General features: G+C 27.7%; 1 protein-coding gene across 8 annotated transcripts in view; it reads right to left on the reverse strand.

Moving 5' to 3' along the window:
* Nucleotides 1–1,236: 1,236 nt before the first annotated feature.
* The window catches only part of mub (poly(rC)-binding protein mub), a 156,579-nt gene continuing 135,076 nt past the window's right edge, over nucleotides 1,237–22,739 (reverse strand). For 6 of the 8 annotated variants that reach the window (XM_089174389.1, XM_089174385.1, XM_089174383.1 and 3 more), the window contains one exon: nucleotides 15,622–21,049. In XM_089174389.1, the coding sequence (XP_089030515.1) occupies nucleotides 20,668–21,049 (382 nt within the window). In that variant the 3' untranslated portion in view covers nucleotides 15,622–20,667. Of the gene's footprint in view, nucleotides 12,824–12,901; nucleotides 13,911–15,621; nucleotides 21,050–22,739 lie in introns of those variants that run through there. The other 2 variants (XM_089174398.1, XM_015321968.2) reach the window with 2 other exon arrangements.

The following is a 22,739-nucleotide window of genomic DNA, read 5'->3' on the forward strand; positions in this document are numbered from 1 at the left end:
GTAGGGGCTTGGAAAGGGGATGATTTTGACGCTAACTAAGAGTCTGATATGTAGACTGACTTTGGGCGAGGGTAACCTATGTGTTAATTTTTTTTTTGTCGGATCTATACACACACACATTGGCTCCTACTTCAAAGATCGGGCACATTTTTCGTTCGATCGACAAACGTTCGATTTGTTTCATTTTTACGGATGATCTTATTACCGAGAGAGAAGAAGAAGGATAAAGAAAGAAAAATAAATAAATAAATAAATAAATAAAAAGTCAAGAAGAATAAACAAATTCATTTAATTAAACTCGAAACGTTATCGATCGAACCTTTTTGGTGCCTTTAAACGAACGATTTTAAAGATATGTTAATGTCGATTATAAGGTAAATTCGCATTTTCTCTCTCTCTCTCTCTCTCTCTCTCTTTCTATTTCAATATTTCTCTTTCTCTCTCTCTCTCTCTCTCTCTCTCTCTCTCTCTTACTTTCTTTCTTTCTTCCTTTTTTTCATTCTTCGTTTTATTATTTTTTTTTTTAATCTTCACACTCACGCTCGCTAATTTATTATAATTATAAATTATTATTACTATAATAATTATAATTATTATTATTATTATTAATTCTTTATTTCTTTTCTTTTTTTTCTCTTTCCCTCTTTCTTGTTTCTTCTTTTAATCAATAAAAAGAAGATTTTCTCGTGATTTTCTTCCACGCCAGTTCGAAGGAGACGAAATCGCTCGCGTCTTGTGAACACTCGAAAAAAGTTTCTTCTCTACAAATAAGTTGTTGTGTTGAAATGATGGCGTAGAATACAGTTATATATATATAATTGTATAATGTATATATACATATTTTTATCTCTCTCTCTATATATATATATATATATATATATATATATATATATATATATATATATATATATATATGTATATATACGCACGTGTGTGTATGTATCATTATTAAAATGCAGCAAATGTTTAAGTATTCGAAATACTTATTTACTACTTGTTATATATGCATAAACATGCATACATACATACATACACGCGTGACATGCTCGCAACACACACACACACACACACATTATACATACATACATACATACATACATACATACATACATACATACATACATACATACATACATACATACATACATACATACATACATACATACATATAACATACACACTTTCACAATTTGTATAACACGATTTGTTTCTTTATTTTATTTATTTTACTTCTAATTTATTATTGTTGGTATATTTTTACGTATTTTTTGTTTGTTTGCATGCATATATGTGTGTGTTTACGCGTGTGTGATTAATGTTACGCATGTATATGTGACGTACGCATGCATGCATGCATGCATGCACGAATGATTTTTTACGTCGCGTGTGTATCCATGATTTCCCATTTATTTTCATGTCTGTCTGTCTGTCTGTCTGCTGTCTCTATGTGTATAATACTTGTCTTTTTTATTTATTTTCTTTTTTGTTTTTTTTTTTTTTTAAGTATTTTTTTTTTGTCTTTTTTTATTCTTTACGACGATTTTACAAAACGTTTACCCTGGAATAAAATGTACTTTATGCCCGTGCGAGGTGACCTTAAACGCATATTTCTTTTTTCATTTCTTTTGTTTCTTTTAGCGATTTATTTTTTTTTTTTTATCCATACAACACATTTGTTGGTTACATCTATCGCCATTAATTTATTCATAATTTATCATTAAACGTTTCCCACAATTAGCCCGCGTATGAAATAATTTCTTTTTTGTTTGTTCAAATCTAAACACGACACGGATATTTAATTCTTTTCTTTCTCTCTCTCTCTCTCTCTCTTTTCATGCACACTTTTCTCAAATATCGCGTGTATATATGTATATCATATTATTTATCGCAATATTTATATATACATATATACCGTTGTTCGGTAAATACGTTTTTAATGTAGCAACGCGTTTTTATTAAACAGCTAAATACGATTTGTTGTTCGAAAGCTCACCCCCGTTTTCTTCTTGGTTATTATTATTATTTTTTTTTTTTATGCATTTTTATTCTTTCCTTTACCTTATTCTTTCCTCTTTCTCTCTCTCTCTCTTGCTATAAAAATGTTTTTTATTCAATCCTTTCTCTCTCTCTCTCTCTTTCTTTCTTTCTTTTTTATTATTTATTTCTTGCTTTCTTTATTTATTTATTTCTTTTCATTATTGCACACGCTATTTTTTTTTCTTTCTCTCGTTGTCTTTCATACTCTTTCTTTCTCTCTCTCTCTCTCTCTCTCTCTCTCTCTCGCTCGTTTGCTCGCTAGGTTAAATATTCGCGTTTTAAAAATTTAAAATACACGTATATTATACGTAAGTATTTATGACCCTGTTTTCGTGAAGGCTTTTTAAGAGAAAAAAAAAGAAAAAAGAAAAAACGTTAGTCGATTATTACGGCGCCGAGGGGATGGAAACAAAAAAAAAGGAAATTTAAATGAAAAGAAAAAAAGAAAAAAGGAAGAGAAAAAGAACAACAAGTGGAAGAATTTATTTGAAAATTAACATTGAATGAATGTTGTGTTGAAGCTGATTATTTTTAAAAGGGGGGGGGGGGCGAGTGGGCTTCGAAAATCGATAGGAGATGAGGCTGGGAGAAAATGGGATGGAAGAAATTTCTTCTTGTTCTTTTTTTCTTTTTCGAAAAGCCAATTTTTGGAAAATTGAAAAAAAAGGAAAATAAATATTACGCGACTTTGAAAACTCTCGTATAAAAAAGATGTCGCGTTACACATCATACCTAACTAGATTTAGGTATATAAATATATACATGGAGATATATATATATATATATAGCACTAGTAGCTATATATATTTACTAAAGAAAAGACAATTTTGTTTTTCTTTTTTTTTTTTTTACGGATATTCAGACTTTATCCTCGAAGTATATACGATAATCTTATTATTTATACGTCTCTTTCTTTTTCTACATTTTATTTTAACTCAACGTGTTACTACGAGCCCGAAGAAGGAAGAGATAAGTTTTCGAAGCATTGGTTGACCTAAAATGGGAAAGGCTGGAAGAGGAGGAGAAGGAGGAGGAGGAGGAGCAGGGGTGGTGGTGATGGTTTGTTGAAGATGTCGGTGAGAGAGAAAGAAAATATCATTCAGAATACAGAGAAACTAAATCTTTGGAAATCCGATAATGATTTTCATCGTAAATTGAACGAACTCGATAAGTATACCCCTTCTCCAACGGAGAAAAGTAACAAGAAGTATATAAGTGTGTAAGAGGGGTACATAATGATAATAATAAATAAATAAATAAATAAAATAGTAGGAAAAAGATAGAAATGTTCGTAAAAAGTTAAAAGGTCATAAAAGTGATATTTGTATTTAATCCCTGTGTCTCACGTTGCCCCCTTTTTTTTTAAATATATAATTTTATTATTTTGTAGTCCCGACATTCTTCTCTTCCACATTTTCTTTTTAAATTATAATAATAATAATAATAGTTATTATTATTATCGTTATTATTTTTTACTTCTTTTACTCGCTTGACGACGTTTTTTCTTTGCATCGGGGAGTTTGGAACTTCTTTTTTTTTTTTTTTTAATATAATCGTTTTATTATTTCATTTTCTTATTTTCGTTTACAAGTACATTCTCGACAATTCTTTGGCACGCTGCTCATTTTTCTATAAGCTTTTGTTTCATTTAATTCAACTCCCTTCTTTTTTGTTTAACCATTGGCACACACAATTTGTTTCCTTTCAGTCGTTCGCGCATTTGCAGACGGAAACGCGACATTTTATGTCAACTTTGGCACCTGATTAGATCCGATATTATTTTTCTCTTTTTATCTTTTATCATTTATCTTTATCCCCCGTTTTTATTTATTTATTTTTTTTTTTGGTTTTATTCACACATTTTCTCTCTTGCAGAATTTTTTTTTTTTTTTTATACAAAAAAATATGCGGCGACTACGAATTCTCGCACGCGCGGCTTTAGCTTCCGCCATCTTTTGCGTTCGCCATCTTTACAGTGGCCATCTTTATAGTCGCCATCTTTATGGCCGTCGATATCCTCCTATTTCTCTTTTTCTTTTATTTTTTTAGAGGTTAATTTTGTTTCATTTATTTTTGTTTCTTTTTCTCTTCAATTTCATTTCGCCTAATTTTTATATGCGAGGAAAAGAAAGGCCTTGACCTTGATCATTATTTTTTTCATTCTTTCTCTCTCTGTCTCTCTCTCTCTCTTTCTTTCTTTCTTATACACCCTAACCGCGAGTAAGTAAAGACGCGAATTTAATATCCTATAAAAACTAAGTTATTTCTTAGCTGATTGCCTTGCGTTACGGTTTAAAAGGTTAGGAACCCCGAATAGGATCGTCTTTTGATCGTAAAATAAATTTTATTTCAAAACAAAAATCAAAATTTAAAATCATTACGCGAATTTATTTAACTTTAATCTTTTTCTTTTCTAACCCCTAACAGTACAACGCAATTATACTAATCAACGTATCCTATTACGTACGTTAATTGGAATTTTTGTTAAGTAGAATTTAAAAAAAACTGCGATTTATAATTAATACTTAATTAATAAAGGGAAAGGGGGGAGAGTTCGCGTTTTGAAAAATCTTTCGTAAGAAAATTTTGACTGCTTAAAAATCTAATTTAACGAGGCTGACAAATTTTTCGATCATTAATATTATTATTATAATTATTTATTATTATTAATATTATTATTATTATTATTATTAATATTATTACACTATATTATATATATTATCATTATTATTATTATAATTATTATCATCATTATTTTATGCAGCCATTTAATATAAAAATTTACAAACAAGGAAAAGGAAAAAAAAAACGATTGTGACGTATCCTTGCCGGGGTCCTCGCAGTAAGGATAAGGCCCCTGCACTAACAGATTGCTCTCTACGCCACAACAATACAATCTCGTGGTGTGTGTATGTTTTATTTTATTTATTTTATTTTTTTCTCTTTTTTCTTTTTTTTTTTTAATTCCTTTTCGTTCTTCCCTTCCTTCTTCTCCATGATATTTTTTCTCCTTTCATGGTCAGTACTTTACAAAAAAAAAAAAAAAATAAATAAATTAATAAATAAAGATTTCGGTTCGAATGAAAAAAAAAAACTAGTAGAGTTAATAGAGAGAGGTTTTATTTAAATAAGGGTGAAGAGGTGAAATTCATCCCCCAATTTCTTTTGTTTTTATTGTTGTAAGGTCGAATTCGAGGGGTCAACAAGCGCAGGAGATTTTTTTTCTTTTTCTTAACGTGTTTCTACCTTTTTTTTTCTTATTTTTAATTTTTAATTTTAATTTCTATTTTTCTTATCATTTTATTTCATCCCTTTCATTTTTAAATTCCCGGGCACGTTCATTGATGGATATCAAAACCCGACGTTAATCTTAATTTCTTTTGTTTATTTCTTTCCTTTTTTTCTATCTTTTATTCATCATACTTTCTCACCCATTCATTCGTTCGTTCATTCATAATTATAATTATAATGTATCATACTTGAAAATATCGCTAAGAAAAATTTGAATTTGGCACCGCATGTGATTTTACGAACGAACACTACTACTACTACACGACGTATACGGCACGATTATTTATCTTCTTTTTTTTCTTTTCACCTTTCTGTATATATATATATATATGTGTGTGTGTGTGTGTGTCAGATTTTATCTTCTCTTTTTTTTTGGCGAGTGTATCTCTTATTTTTTATTTTCTCAGGTAATTTTTCTTTTTCTCGTTTCTAATAAAAATTTCCATCAAAATTGTGTCACACAAGATCTTTCCAACTATTGTTTTTTTTTTCCACCTGTATGCGTGTGTTTATTTTCTCTTTTTTTTTTTTTTGTCTTTTTCTTTTTTTGTCGTTTTTATTTCATTTCTCTTAATTATAATTTCGTAATATATTAAACGTAGAAACACGACCATCCGCGATTAGAACTTTTAGTTTCTAACAAATGTCTAATGATTATCGTTTAAGTATTAAAAACAGATAGTCGGATCGATAAGACAAAAACTTTATTTCCCCCTTTTTTTTAAATTTTTTTTTTTTTTCTTATATTCTTTCCCCTTGTAATCTTATTATATAATATTAAAAGTTTGGTAGACGTCCCAAGAAAAAACAAAAAAAGAATCATTTCAAATGATTAGAATATATAAATATAGATTTATATATAATTATACGTATTATACGCGTATACGTATCTATCTATCTATATATATATATATACACACACATGTAATATATATACATATGAATGTATGTATACGTACACATATTTGCTTTTGTCGTGAGCAAAAAAGAGAGATGACATTTTTTTTTACATTTTATTTTATTTTATTTTTTTCTTACCTCGTTTTAGCCTAATTTATTTTTTATTATTTTTTTTTTAATCTCATATGTCTCATCGGATATGCTTTTGAAATATTTGATAATAAGCTTCTTCGATTATTTTATCTTCCTTCCTTCCTTCCTTTTTGTTTTTTTCTTTTTTTTCCTTTTTTTTGGGCGAGAACGAGCGATAACGAGGAGAAGAGACCTCAAAGTTTTTTTTTTTTTTTTTTTTTTGAATTAAAACTTTTGTCATTAAAAATTATTTCGAAAGAAGAAGAAGAAGAAGAAAGGAAAAAAAAACAAAAAAAAGCCAAAATATACAAAAAAAATTTGTATGAGTCCTCATTTGATGTGAGTCCCCTCGTTAGTCTCAAGAAAAATTTATTTTATTAGATTTCTTCTTCTTATTATTATTATTTTTATTTTTGTTCACGCGTTTTGTTCAATTTGAAGAAAACGATTTCAAATTATTATTAATATTATTTTTGTCTTCTTTTATTATTTAATCTTGCTTTTCTTTCGTTTCTTCTCTTTTTCTCTTTCTCTCTCTCTCTCTCTCTCTCTCTCTCTCTCTCTGTCTTACTCTTAGTCTTGCACACAGAAGCATCAGCAATGAATTGTTTAATTTATCATTTTTATAGTTTGTTCATGTTTTAAATTCCACGTTAATTTCTTTCTTTCTTTTTTTTCCTTTCACTCTTCCTCTTTCTCTCTCTCTCTCTCTCTTTCTTTCTGCAATATACCTTAATAATTATCCTTAACTACTTACTAATAATCAGTTCTAATCACAGCAATTATTTATTGTTGATATACACAATCATACAGCGTCTCTCACTAATTGTTTATTATATATTCATATATATATATTTTATATATATATGTATATATATATATATTTTACGACTTTTCTTTTTTTTTGTATTTGCTTAATTATTATTATTATTATTACTATTATTAATTAATTTATTTATTTCAGCAACCCAGGCTACTTCGAATGATGCATTAGCCACCCCCCTCTCTCTCTCTCTCTCTTTTTATTTCCTTTTGTTCGATTACTTTTTTTCTTCTTCATTTTGCATACCTTTCGTCAAGATCTTTCCTATTCTCCCATTTTTCAAATATTATTTCTTTTTTTCTTTTTTTTTTTTCTTTAAATCATTGCAAATTACGATTAAAATACAATCACCGTACGTTCGTCATCCTCCATTTTTCATAGTTGCCAAATGCTTGACTATAATTGGGGGGAAGTTTTATTGTGAAAAATAACCGTGTGGGTGGTGGTGGTTTTGGTAATTAGGGTTTTAAGGTATTATTGTTGATAATGATGATGACGATGATGACGATAATTACGATGATTGCGACGAGTAATGACGATACAACGAAAAAGAAGACAGTGTCCAATTGGGATAAGGATAAAAAAAAAGAACGAGGATGAAAAAAATATTAAAAACTAAAAAAAAAACAAAAAAAAAATACGCCAATATTAGTAGTCCCATCTTGAAGCAAATTTTTCATTGGTCAGCAGCTCTCAATGAGGAGTCCACAAAATTCAAAAGAAGGAAAATATACTTTGTTGTTGTTTCTTCTTCTTTTTCTTCTTCTTCATTTTTGTTAGAAGGGAACAATATTATTCATTTCACTCTTTGTTTTTTCTTTCTTTCTACGTTTAAAATCTTTTAAACATATACATAAATAATAAAAAAACAATTACAATAATATTAATAATAATTATAATAATTTTTATAATACAATAATAATAATAATAAAAATAACACGCTTTCCGATCTTAAAAAAAGAACAAAATAACTAGCAGAAGATGACACAGCTCTCATTATTACGATTAAAAAGTGCCATTTACAATAAAAACATCGTCGAAAGGAAACGTTCATTTTATATACAAAATACAATCTCGATCAATAATATTATATTCGTCATTTATTATTAGACGAAACAACAAATAGGGTAATAGGATCAACAGAAATCATGGGACAAATTTTTTTTTAACAATCAACGGACGCGCAAATATAATAATCATAATAATAATAATAATAATAATAATAATAATAATAATAATAATAATAATAATAATAATATTAATACGAGAAAAATATTAAAAATAATAATATTAATAATAATAGTATTAATGAGAAAATAATAATAATAATAATAATAATAATAATAATAATAATAATAATAATAATAATAATAAATAACCGTGAATCATAATGAAATGATTGATTAGGGTTTCGACGACGCGATTCGTCTCAACGTGGCACGTAGAGGCACGTGACGTGAGTATTTTTAATACGGCGAATTATATATAAATATAATATATATATATATTATATTATATACGCGTCGTTTAATAATAAATATATACAACACGAGCGCGAGACAGAAGAAAAAGGCGCTATTTACAAAAATGAAAAGCGCGTAGAGAGATTATAATATCCGATTTTATTTCGCGCGAGCAAATCGAAATGAAGCGAACAGCAAAAATAATAATAATAATAATAATAATAATAATAATAATAATAATAATAATAATATATTCATATATAAATAAATATATATATATACAACACACACGCACACGCGCTCAAACATACACCAACACAGGCACGCACACACATATATATATATATTTATAATAAAAAAAATTTAAATAAAATAGAATAAAATAAAATAAAATAGAATAGAATAATATAATAAAAACAATAAAATATTATATTCGATTAGCCAAACGTAATAGATTTCTCGACGAAAATAATAATAAGAATAATTATTATTATTATTTTGAGAACAAATAATCACAATTTTTTTTAATAAAGAAGGGAAAGGAAAGAGAACAACATGTCGTTTTTATCGAACGTACGATGTTTTCTTTCATTTGTCTTTTCTTTTTTTTTTTCTTTTTTTCTTCAAAGGTGAAGAATAAATAAGAATAAAAACAATATTATAATTTAATAAGAGTAATAATATTAATAATAATATTAAAATGAGTTTGTTTCGCGACGCGGAAACTGGCGCGGGAAGCACGATTGGGTGTTACGCGGTGGTGGGGGAATCACGTGCCGACGCGAGTCGGTCACGTGGTTTAAATAACGCGGGAAATTTTCGAAGAGGAAGACGACGAATTTGTTTTACCGTTCTCTCTTTTCTCGTTTTACGATTTCTTTTCTTTTCTTTTCTGTTTTCTTTTTCTTTTTGTTGTTTGTTTTTGGCACAAATCGGAAGATACGCAGAAGAAAAGCACGTTGCATATCGAAGGAGCAGAGGAGGATAGAAAGAGATAAAAGATATCTCGAGGAGATTTGCGAACAAATGTTCAAAAAAAAAAGAAAAAAAAAAGAAGAAAACAAAAGAAAAGTTTATATAATTATCCTAATCGTGAAAGGAAGAACGAGATGCTGTTGTGTGTTTGATGCTGGAAGTCGTCGGAGAAGTTTGGCTTCCTGATTATTTAACAAATCGGGCTTATTTCTTTTTCTTTTTATCTTTTTATCTTTTCTTCTTTCTTTCTTTCTTTCTTTCTCTTTCTCGTGGGAGCTCGGATCTTTAATATCAGAAATTATTTTAATTATGTGTGTGTGAATCGTGTTTTGTTTCTCTGTATTTTTTTTCCATTCTTTCCTTCTTTCATTTCCTTTTTATATTCGTATAATAAATATATATATAGATATATATACATATATATGTATATATATAATATTATATATATATATATATCGTTATTTTTTTTTTTATAATTCACGTTTAATAATTTCCTTATTTCAAAAAAAAAAAAAAGAGCACGCGACTAGTAAAGAGGGTTTTCGACGACGAATCGCGATGAACGTGTGTCAACTTATTTTATTATTACCCCTTTTTTTATTATCCTCAGTATTTTTTTTTATCTTCCCTTTTCTTTTATCATATATTATATATATTTTTTTATTTCGATCGTCTGAGATCATTTTGCGAATATGTTTTATATTTCGCTGATCATTCATTTTTCCCTCTATCTTTTTTTTGTCTTGTTGTCGCTTAGCATTTATTACCCTTAATTGAAGGGTAGAAGGTGTAAAGAGGTAGGGAAGGGATGAATAAGATTGAGGGAAAGAATACTAGCGTCAAAAGTAATACCGAAACGAAGGGGCGGGGGGTGGGTTCGATTCATATAGAATTAAAAAAGTTCGAATTAGAAATAACGAATTGTTATATACGATATATATACATACACACATATAATATATATATATATATATATATATATATATATATATATATATATATCGTTCGTCCGATTAATTTTGAAATCGAGTCTTTCTCGCATGCAAAAGCTACGTTTTTTAACTATTAATTAATTAATTAAATATTACTTCTTATTATTTTTTTTTTTACTCTTTCTTTCTTTTTGGTTTAATTAATTAATTAATTATACCGCGCGCGCGATTAAATTGTCTCTCGATATTTATTTATTTTATTTTATTATTTAATTATTTCTATTCTTTTCTTTTCTACCCTCCACCCCCTCGCGATACTCGCAACGCTTTTTTTTTTACAGCACCAACGATCCGCCATATTGTTTTAGATCATTCTTGTTTCAGATCATTCAATCAGCCGGCTTTCTTTTTTTATTATTCTAAACATATTTGTGACGACCATTGTGCAGATGTAAAGCGTCCAAGAAATATGGAGGGGGTGGAGGGAAGGGGGAAAAGGAGATTCTAAAACGACCAGCCCTAAGATTAATTTTCTTTTTTTTTTTTTTTCTTAGCATCATCATCGCGTTCGTATATAGTTTATAATTAATAATTAATAACTCTCTCTCTCCCTCTCTTTCTCTCACTATTTCGCTCTCTCTCTCTCTCATCTCTTTCGCTCTCTCTTTCTCTCTCTCTCGTATCTCTCTCCCGTTTCTTTCTCGCATAATTTTTATTTTTTTTTTTAAATATAAAAATGAAAACTAACGTATCTTTGGCTTGTTCCCTTTACCAATCGGCAGCAGCACACACGTTTATTGGCTGCGGCATACATCATTGTGTATTTTTGTTTGTTTGTTTGTTTGTTTTGTGTATTTATAATGATTTTTAATTTTTAATTTTTCTTTTTTTTTTCATTTTCTTTTTCTTTTTGTTTTTTTTTTTAAATATCTTTTGTACAAGGTTTTTGTACACTCGAGTGTGTTCCGTGTAATACGCGCGTGCGTGTAGTTGTGTTTGTTAATTTGTTGTGTCCTTCTTCTTTGTCTCTTTCCCCCACTTATTTCTTTTTTTTTTATTACCCCGTTTCTTTTCTACATATGCATGTATGTATGTATATATATATATATATGTATGTATTTTTTCCTTCATCTTTCTTTATTTTTTTAAATTTTTTTTTGGATTTTTTTTCGTGTGTGTTCGATTCTCTTATTATATATACACACATCCCCATTCATCAATTGTATTTCTGTTTATGTCGATTGATTTTCGACAATTTTTATTTCTTTTTTTTTACGTGTATTTAAATATATATATATATATATATACATATATATTTAGACACATATATATATATATATATATATATATATATATATATATTTATATATGTGTATATAAAATATGACGAATGCTTGTGGTATTTTAAAATGTATAACGTGTAATGTTTAATGTATTATTTAATAGCATGTATATTATTTATTATCCCTCCCCCCTTTAGTGTATATAATACGTAATTTTAATTACGTAAGCGTGTGTGTGTGTGTGTATGTGTGTTTGTGATTTTTTTCTCTTGTGTGTCTCCCATTTTTAATTCTTTTCTTTATCGATCTTCCAACGATCTCGCACATCTTACTTTCTTTCCTCCCAACATCCCTCATCTTATTTTATTTTTAAAAAAATTCTCGTATTACTTTTTTTTATTTATATCTCTCTTTACTTTCCCTTCCACGTAATGGATGATATCTATCCAACCGATCAATCAATTCTTCGAATATTAATAAAATACCCTTATTACCTTCGAAACCACCCTTTTCTTCTTCCAATCCCCATTAATATTAACCCCCCTCCGATTATTCTTGTTATCGTCAACAACCCTTCTTATTTCTACTATTATCTCATTTTCATTTTCTAAAATTCTTTCTTTTTTAGACGTTATCATTTTGTTATTCATCATCATCATCATCATCATCATCATCATCATCATCATCATCGTCATCATCATCATCATCATCATCAACATTATCATCATAATACTCCTGATCCTGTCATGCTTGTCAATTAGCAAACTGGTCGAATAACACACTTTAGTGAGCCACGTCCAGATGCAACGGACAGCTTCCTTGTCTAAGTCCCGACGCCCCCCCGCGTCCTTTCGACCTTGATAACGACCATACGTGGCGGCTAACAACGTCCGCAATATTCAATGAATCGGAGATTTGACGATGTGGTCCGGTGATATGAAGTGGTACGCTGCTGGTACAGGCAGTCCTGACGTTTCCATCGTTATCCTGAAACAGAATTTTCAGTAAAGTTGTTTTGTACAAATATTTCTTTATTTTTTTGTATTATTTTTTTTTCAACCCCCATTTTTTTTTTTTTTTTTTTTTTTTTTTTTATTCAGAATATTTTCTTTTATTCCACTCTGGTGTGTGTGTTGTTGCTGTTTTTTTTCTTTTATAACATAAATTAATTTTACAAGAGTACCATGGAATTTTTCAACAACAACAACAACAAAATTCCATCGTACTTACATTAGTAATGATAATAATAACAATTATTATTATCATTATTAAGTAAAAAAAAAAAAAAAAAAAAAAAAAAACTATCAGTTTTTATTCTTCATTAAAACGATACTCGCGATGATATTGATTTTTTTTTTTTTTTGTAATTTTTTTCGTATTATCGCGAGTATCGTTTTTTTTTTTTTTTTTTTTAACTGAACACTTGAACAAATCTACTTTTTTTTTTTTATTATCATTCATTCTTTTCTATATGTTCATGTATACAGTATAACTCTTTAGGACAATTTAAAAAATACTTTACACTTTTTTTCTCTCTTTTTTTTACAACTTTGATAATAGAAATATTATATTAACGAATAATTGAAAAGTGAATTGAAAAAATTGTTTTAAATTGTCCTCTTATGTTAAAAAAAAAAAAAAGAAACATAAAATAAAAAAAAAAGACAGAAAAATTTCTACGAACCATTTTTTTTCATACCTACGTCGAAATCAGATTACGATGAACAACATTCATTTTGCGAATTTTGTTTTGGTAAAGAATAACGAAATAAAAAAAAAATATATTAATAAAAGTAAAGAAAAAACTATTATATCAAATATAATTAACACACATACCTAAAATGTCTAAAACGATTTTGGAATAGTTCGTGAAAAATTTTTCTACGTAAAATAATTTGTCGATTAACACCTAAATTATTTTTTCTTTATCTCTCTCTTTTATTGCTCTCTCACACACACGTAAGTCCAATAAGGGATTTTGCTTGGATGTCTCTGGTTCTTGTAGTAGTTGTAGTAGTAGTAGTAGTAGTAGTAGTAGTAGTAGTAGTTGTTGTTGTTGTCGTTGGTCTTGTGTCTTGAATGTCCGAAAGTAAGAAAACACCTTTGTCTGTGTGTAAGTATATACGTGTACTTACAATTAACAATATGTTACTCGTTACTAAAGTGTATAAATTAAATTAATTCACGAAAAAAAAATCTAATTTTTTTGTTCAATTAGGTTTGTATCAAAAAAAAAAAAAAAAAAAAAAAAAAAATCAAATTCACGAGAGATGAGGAATATAATTAAAGTATTTCATTAAAAATGAAAAAAAAAATGTGCTAATAATTTTAATCATTACTTGTACTTCGATAATCCAATTTTTAATATGATACCTTAATTAAGTTCACCTTTCGCACGCATGAATTATTTTATATTAAAGTATATAATTATATTATCTTTCATATTTTTAATAAGTTTTCTAATGTTTTTTTTTCTTTTTCCATGAATTAATGGATTTACACTTTTTAACTGTAACAAATATACAAACAATAAAATATTATGTGTTTTTCGCTTTTTTGTTGGTGTGTGTGTGTATATGCAATACAAATTTATATATATAATATATATTAAAAAATAAAAATAAAAATAAAATATAAAACCCTGTTTAAATGAATGTGAAAACAATTTGTCTTAGTCGACAGTTAAACAGGATAAAGTCGATTAAAAGGACTATAAAGGATTGGATGGTGCTTACCAAAGACGGGCAGGAGCCTGGGGCAAGTTGGTTGGATGGATACATCTTCTCTTTCTCTCTCCCTCTTTCTCTACATCTCTTTCATCATCATCATCATCATCACGAGTACGAGTTTCTCCGATCTTGAGTTACGGTATTTTGTAATTTCTTTTTCTTATATTTTTTTTTGTTTCATTTGTACGTACGTATTTAAAGTACACGTAGTATGTATTGGTACAACACACATACATACATAAAACGTGCATTGCATTTGTAATAATATCTTTTTACATTCGTTCAAAAATCAACAAAAAAAAGGTCACGACGGTGGGGAGGGGTGTGTGATATTTCCATACGCAGACTCACGTTTGTGTTTGTGGTTTTTTTTTTTTTTTTTTTTTTGGATAAAACAAAAATTCATATGCACGCATTGATACGGTGAACAAAATAATTTCATTATTACATGTAACGTTTTGAGTCTGATATCGTAATTCACACGTACTTATATTCATATATATATATACATATATATATATATGTGTGTGTGTGTGTATATCATATATGCAACTCATAAGTAAATTATTGGTTCCATGCAACCAACACGATTATCATCGTATTGAATTATGCATACACGCAAACGCAAACACACACACACATATATATATATATATATAGATATGTATATGCGTGTTTTTTCTTTTTTCGTTCCTTTTTTTTATTGTAAATATTCTGAAGAAGGTTTGCAATAAAACGCACACGTGCCAAAGGGGGAAGGTGGACGCGCGAAATTCAGTTTTTTTTTCTTTTTTTTTTTTTATTATTCTTTTATCCTTTTTTCTATTTTTTTTTTTCAAAATAAATAATTAATTACAAAATAAAGAAAAAGAAAAAAAAAGGAAAAATTATCGCGCGTCCTCGTTCAAAAATGGGCCACCTGTGGTAGTTTTCTCACTTACTTGTATTTTTTTTCTTTTTTAATCATTTTCATCTTTCGTTATTATTTATGTATATTAAACACGCCTAAATTTTATTTAACAAGATTATACAGGATAATTAAAGATATTCTGTGTATTGTTTATTTTTTTTTTTTTTTTTTTTTTAAAGCGCGCACGGGTTTCGTACACAGCTTCGCGACATCTTGCATTTTTTTTCTTTTTTTTTTTTAAGTTTTTTATTTTTTAATTATTTTCCATCGATGATGTTTTGTATTTGTGTAAATTGATCTTGTTGGTGGTTGTTGGTTGTATTATTATTATAATAATAATTATTATTATTATTACTATTATTATTCTTGTAATCCTTAATTATTATTATCTTTTTTTGTGTTTATTTTAATTCTTTCCTTTTTTTTTTTTTTTTACTTTTTATTTTTATTATTATTAAATGACAGACTTGATATACACATTCGAACACTAAATGATTTATTTCACTTTCGCGAGATTTTACTTCTAAAGAATAACGGTTTCCATTCGTTTTTTTCTTTTTTTTTTATTATATTTCTTTTTTTTTTTTTTTGTATTTTCTCTTTACTATTTCCTACAGATGTCTAGGAAAAAACGTGCTATTTATGATCCGTGAATAATCGTGAACTACTTGAATAATAATAATTATTAACCTTGCGGTGTTATTTTTTTCTTTTTCCTGTTTATTTTTTTTCTGTTTTTTTTTTTCTTTTTTTCTTTAATTTCTTTTTCTTAAAGATCAAAGAAGAAAACAATCTGTGACGCGACGAAGTTTTCTTTTGTAAGAGATTTTAGAAAAAAGTGAATATTATCCGTGAAAATCGTGTGAGGTTTTTCTTTTTCTCTCGCATTTTTTTTTCCTGGTATTTCTTATTTTTTTTTCTTTTAAATTTTAAACGTGTATATTTTTTTTGTTCTTTTTGTTCCTTCAACCCCCGAGGCGAATCACTTTCACCATCCACATTACACACATACACGACACACATGCACGCGCAACACACATTATCAGAGACGCACGTATATATATATAAATATGTATGTATATTATATACGTATCCATATATATACACAATATGTATATGTATGTATGTATATATAGAAATTATCGTTATCAGTCGATCACGATTTTACAAAGGTTTTTTATTTTTATTATTATTTTTACCTTTTTTCTTTGTGGTTTATTTTTTGTTTTGTTTTTTAAATCTAATCTTGATTTTTCGTCTTAATTTTATTTTTTTTATTCACGGGGGCGAGGGGGGTGTGATCCAAATTTGATCAATGGATCACTTTTCACTTTAATATACGTTATAATGTATAATAAAATTCGAGTACACATTTAAATCACACGGCACCTACGTATGAACGAACACACACACACACACACTCTTAATCCTGTTAATTAATACTACACGACAATTAAACATAATGAAGAGAGTGGTTCTGATAATTATCGTGCGTGGTCATTCCTGACGACATTTTTCTTATACTTTTTCTTTTTTTATCTCGACAAGAACAATATATTTAAATTTCATTCTGTCATATTATATTTCTGTCTATGTTTTTTAATTTCCCCTCTCATAAAAAAAGAAACACTTACATAATATAATTATTATGATTTTTGTTATTGAGATATACATACATCTATATATATATATAATAAAATAATTATTACAAGAGTTCTCAAAGGTATAACACGTAACCCTGTTTGAAGTCACACGACTTAATTTAAGGGTTGCAATAATTTAAAGCAAAATAGAAAAATAAATGTCTGGACTTGTTATTATTGAAAAATAATTCAAAATAATATTTGGCAACACTACAAGTATAGTATTTTATATTAAGGGTTGTAAAATAATTGAGTTGCTCTGATAAAATGATGGGGGTTACCAAATATAATAGTATACTAAATAGTAATAATATAGTATAGTATACTAATAATAATAATAGTATACTATAGTTATAGTATACTAAATAATATATATATGTATGTATGTATATATGCCGTGTTTCGAGTGTATGTGTATGTGGTCTCTGATTTGCGCATTTCCGCGAGAGCACTTATAATTATATTTTTTTTGTTTCTTTCTAATAATACATAATCATTATTGTTACAATATTATGACCACTAAGCGTCTAAATTTATTGATTGTTGTTTCATTCTCTCTCTCTCTCTCTTTTTTTTTCTTACATTATTCACCGACATTATTATTATTATTCATTGATTCATCATACGAGTAAACGTAATAATAATAAAAATAATAATAATAATAATAATAATAATAATAAGCTTTTAAAAAAATTGAATTTATTTTCCTCACACTTTACTTTTGATCAAAAAAAAAAAAAAATGATTATTTTTAATTTTATATTGTAAAATGTGTTTTGTTATCATGATGAATTTTTTACATATCGTTTTTCAACACAATTAATAAATTTACAATAGTTAAAACCCTACTGATTAATTTCACACATGATCATTATGATTATCAAGGATATTTATTTATTATTATCATCATCATCATCATTATCATCATTTCTGGTGGTTGATTTTTCTTATGAAATATTTGATATCAAGTATAGAAAGCATGATTACAAAGAGAGAAAAAAGAAAAGAAAAGAAAACAAAAAATAAAACAAAAGAAAAACTATCGGAAAATACAGAATAATAAAATTGAAAAGAAAACAAAATATATATATATATAATAAATTTAAACATAGATGACAAAAAAAAAATCATCATTTTTTTTTCTTCTTTCATTCTTTCCTCTTTCATACGAATTCATGGAAATAACTCATGTTTTTTTTTTTTATTATTATTATTAACTTTCGTTCTTTCATGTTTTCTCTTTTTCTCATTCTCTCTCTATCTCTCATACTCTTATTTTGTTTTATCTTTCACAAGATAAAATAGTCTTCTAATATCTAAAAGACAAAATTACATTGGATTCTAACCATAATGCTTGATTCTAGGTAAAAGTTCTTGCGTAAAACACGCCAATCGATATTAATTAATACATAATTGTAATTAGAATTACGCTTATATAAGAACGTGTACCTGTTCCATAAATACTATGTGTATATACATATATATATCCAGAGTGTTCAAATTTCTTTTTTCTTACTAAATTTGTAAACGTATTTTCTTATTACACAAAAATTAGAAAAACTAAAGCCAAAGATAATAAAAAAAAAATAAATAAAATCTTCCATAAACACATTAGTTCATGTGTGTGTGTTCATCATATAGTTCATATATTATACGTTTTATTCAAAAGTATAATATAAATTGTAAAACTGTTTAAATGTGGTGGTCAAATCACAAAAAGGATGTTCTGTTTATTATCTTTGAATGATATAACTTATTATTATCTAAATAATATTATATAAATATAAATAAATAATTTTTTTAAATTTATTTATGAAAAAAATTTAAAATATTCAAATCATTATTAATGAAATTCATAAATGATTACACATTCAAAACATTTAAGACACAGTTTTATAATTAATGTTATAACTTTTGAATATTTTTGAGCATAGAAAATACTCTTATAACATTTGTTCGTCAGAAAAAATATTTGAAACATCCTGTATAATATGTATAGATATATATATACATATATATACACATAGTACATACATATATGAATATAAAATGCTATTTATCTCTTTTCGCAAACGGTAGTTGCGATCTCGGGCTCAATCTCCGAGCAACTACTGAAAACAAAGATCAAAAGTATATTGGAAGAAAAAAAAAAGAGACAAGTATAAGTAAAACTACTTACGCAACAACAACAACAAATAAAAAAAAAATCAGAGAAAAGGATTGAATATAAAAAAAAAAAAGATTAATAGAGATTAAATCACGTAATATTATTATTTTTTATTATTATTATATTCTTGTATAATAAACACATATTTGAGAATATTATTTCGATGAAAAAGAAAAAGAAAAAAAGAAGAAAAAAAAGTAGTAGAAAAAATAAATATCAAAAAAATCGAGAATATATTTTTATCGCATCGAAGGAAATTTTAGGTTAGGTAGGAAAAAATAAGGAAGGAAAGAAGGAAGACTACTCTGTACAAATTCTGTTTTTCTTTCTTATTTGGTTAAGGAAGCAGAATAAAAAATAATAATAATTATAAAATAAAGGAAAAAAAAAACCTAAAAAAGTTCTAATTAAATTTTTACAAAAATGTCTGCTCGGAGAATAGAGACACGTGATCGGGTTTTCTAAAGGCTTTTGAAAGACTCGCTGGTAAATCGGCCATTTTCGTTACATTTGATTTTATGTTAATTTATTACTTTTAAACACATCTCTAAAAAAAAAAGGATAATAGAGAAATAAAGAAAAGGAAAATATGGGTGAGGGAAAGGAAGGAAGGAAATCATAACCTCAAATATTATTGGCGATTAACGATCGAGTCTTTGTTCGGGTTTTGCCGCTACCCTGGCGTCCGTTATAATTAGTTTTCTTATTATTTTTTTTTCCTTTTTTTCTTTTTTTTTTTTTATACTACGATTCATCCCTTTGCATAGTACTAATAATAATAATAATAAATGATTGATAATAATTATTACAATAGCATTGATAATAGTAAATGTATAGTAATTATAATCATAATTCATTATTATAATAATAGTAATAGTAATAATAATAATCAATAAATCATAATGATGATTAAGAGTAGTATTAAAAGTAGTAATAAAAGGTATGTGCTAATATTATGTATATGCGTTAAACATGTCCTACATGTGTGTATGTATGTGTTTGTGTCTGGTGTATATATATATATACGTGTTAAGTCCACTCAATTGAAGTCAGTAGCATAATTATCCGTGCACACGTGGGATATAATATACATATATACATACATATACATATATATATACATGAGCGTAAGCACACATATATATACATATATGTATATATATAAATATGTGTTTTAATTTGTATGTTTGTTTATTTGCCGGATTTTCTTTTATCATCCTTTTTTTCACACTCTCTCTCTCTCTCTCTCTCTCTCTCTCTCACTCTCTCCATTTCTTTCTTTCGTATAACATATTAAAGATGAGAACGCGCGATGAAGAAAAAAAAAATTAGATTCCCGCGAGGTCATCGTCACTCCTTTGGCGATCTTCGTTAGCAGCCACTCAGTACGGGTTGTATTTGGTGCGCTCTGATTTGAATTTGCCGCTGTCGGTTGGTCCGGGCGCACCCGGGCTGCGCATCCTCGGCGTGAATGCCTTATGCGATCGGTGAACACCTGTCGTCTGTACAGGTAGCGCCGAGGCGGCGGCGCCAGCAGCGCCACCTAGCAATTCCGTGAGTCCGCCAAGGGCGGTCAGGCTGGATAGGGCGTTCAGGGCTCCTGGCTTGCTTAGCAGCTGAGCCAAGGGGATGGCGCTGGCCAAGGGAGAGGCAGTGGTAGTGGTAGTAGAAGGGGAAGCACTGGCCCCGGATGCCCCGGGAGTGGTACCGCTGCCAGGGGTTTGGGTATTTTGGGCCTCTAGGTTAGCTTTCTGCAGTTCGACACTGGGGAAAAGACACAAAATGTAAAAAAAGGTGATGAGGGCGGGAAATTTTAATGATGACGTGTTTTTTTTTCTCGGTCTTTTTTTTTCTTTACAGCATTTTTTTTTTCTTTTATCTTGTCATTAAAAAAAAAAAAAAAAATAGAAAATAAATATAATTCTTTCATTTTTTTTAAAATAAATAATAATAATAATCAGAATTAATATAAAGAAAGAAAAAAAAATAAATGAATAAATAAATATTGATTGGAAGAAGAGTATGATAATTGATATACATATATATAAATGTATATATAATTTTAGCGGTGCCATTTCTTTTTTTTTTTGCTTTTGATTTCTTCTTTCTTTTTTTTTCTTTTCTGGAGATTTTCGATAGGTAATTCAAAAAAAGGGGGTTTGTGAAGAGGGGTTTTTTTGTGGGGTTGGCTGGGGGGTCGATCGAGATTAAAAACAGGTTGCAAGATTGCGAGTAGTAATATGCAAGACAAGATAGGATATATAAACATGCAATATATATATATATATATATATATATATATATATATATATGCATATATAAAGAAGAGATACGGAGATTAGGGATTAATTAATTAAAAGGAAATATTAAGACAGCGGAAGAGATTCGCTCGGGACACGTACACAAGCTTTGCTGCGATCGATCGAGTCCTTTATAAAATACATAAAATATTATTGTAAAAAAAAGAAAAAAAAACAAGGAGATGAACAAGGAAAGTATTAACATTTTTAATTTGTTGTTTTTTTTTTTTTTTTTTTTTTTAATACGAACAGGATGGAGAGGCCAGCGAAAGTATGTACATGATCCGAGCGAGATTGTTTAAACAAAACAAAAAACAAAAGAAATTAAAAAGCTACGATTTGTAATAATAAAAAGATTTGAAAAATAAAAAGAAAGAAAAAAAACAAGGGTGGGGGCGAAGAAATTGAAACAAGTGAAATTATTATTTAAGAACGAGTAGTAATATAAAGAAAAGTTTAAACAATAAATTGCAATAGTTCTCTCTCTCTCTCTCTCGCTATCTTTTCTTTTTCCATTAAAAAAAAAAAAAAAAAAAAAAAAAAAAATCAAACAATAAATAAAAATAAAAATAAAATAATAATAAAAGGCTAAGAGCTATATATATATAAATGCGCAAAAGGTGCACTATATGCAGCGTGACATTCACGTACGCCGGCTACGTGTGTGGTAGAGGTCATGGGGAATTTTTAATAATTTTTCTTTTTTTTTCTTTTTTTTCTTTTTCTATTTATCTCTCTCTCTCTCTATATATATATCTCTCTCTCTCTCATTCTCACCTTTACTTTCTTTCTTTCTCTCTTTCTCTCACACACACGTACTTTTCCTTTTCATTCCATTTTTATTCGTTCATTCAAAAGTCTTTCGCTAACGTACTCTCGTTCCACTGGACATAGAAAAACTTTTCAACCCTTTTTTGTTAATTTCCATTCTCTACCAATTAATGTCAGCGCGATAGTTTATGCATTATTATTATAAATTATAAATGTGAGTATAGTAACAAAAGAATATAATATTTAAAGCTTTACAACGTTAATTTGAATTATTAGACAAAAGTATGGATTAAAATAAAAATACGAGGAGGCTAGAGATAAGAAAGCACCCTAAAGTTTTCATTTTCTTCATTCAATGAATGTTTTATGTGGTCTAACATAAC

This window comes from Polistes dominula, unplaced genomic scaffold, assembly GCF_049000335.1.
Source record: "Polistes dominula isolate Pdom_NZ unplaced genomic scaffold, Pdom_raw_medaka contig_28, whole genome shotgun sequence".
Taxonomy (NCBI): domain Eukaryota; kingdom Metazoa; phylum Arthropoda; class Insecta; order Hymenoptera; family Vespidae; genus Polistes; species Polistes dominula.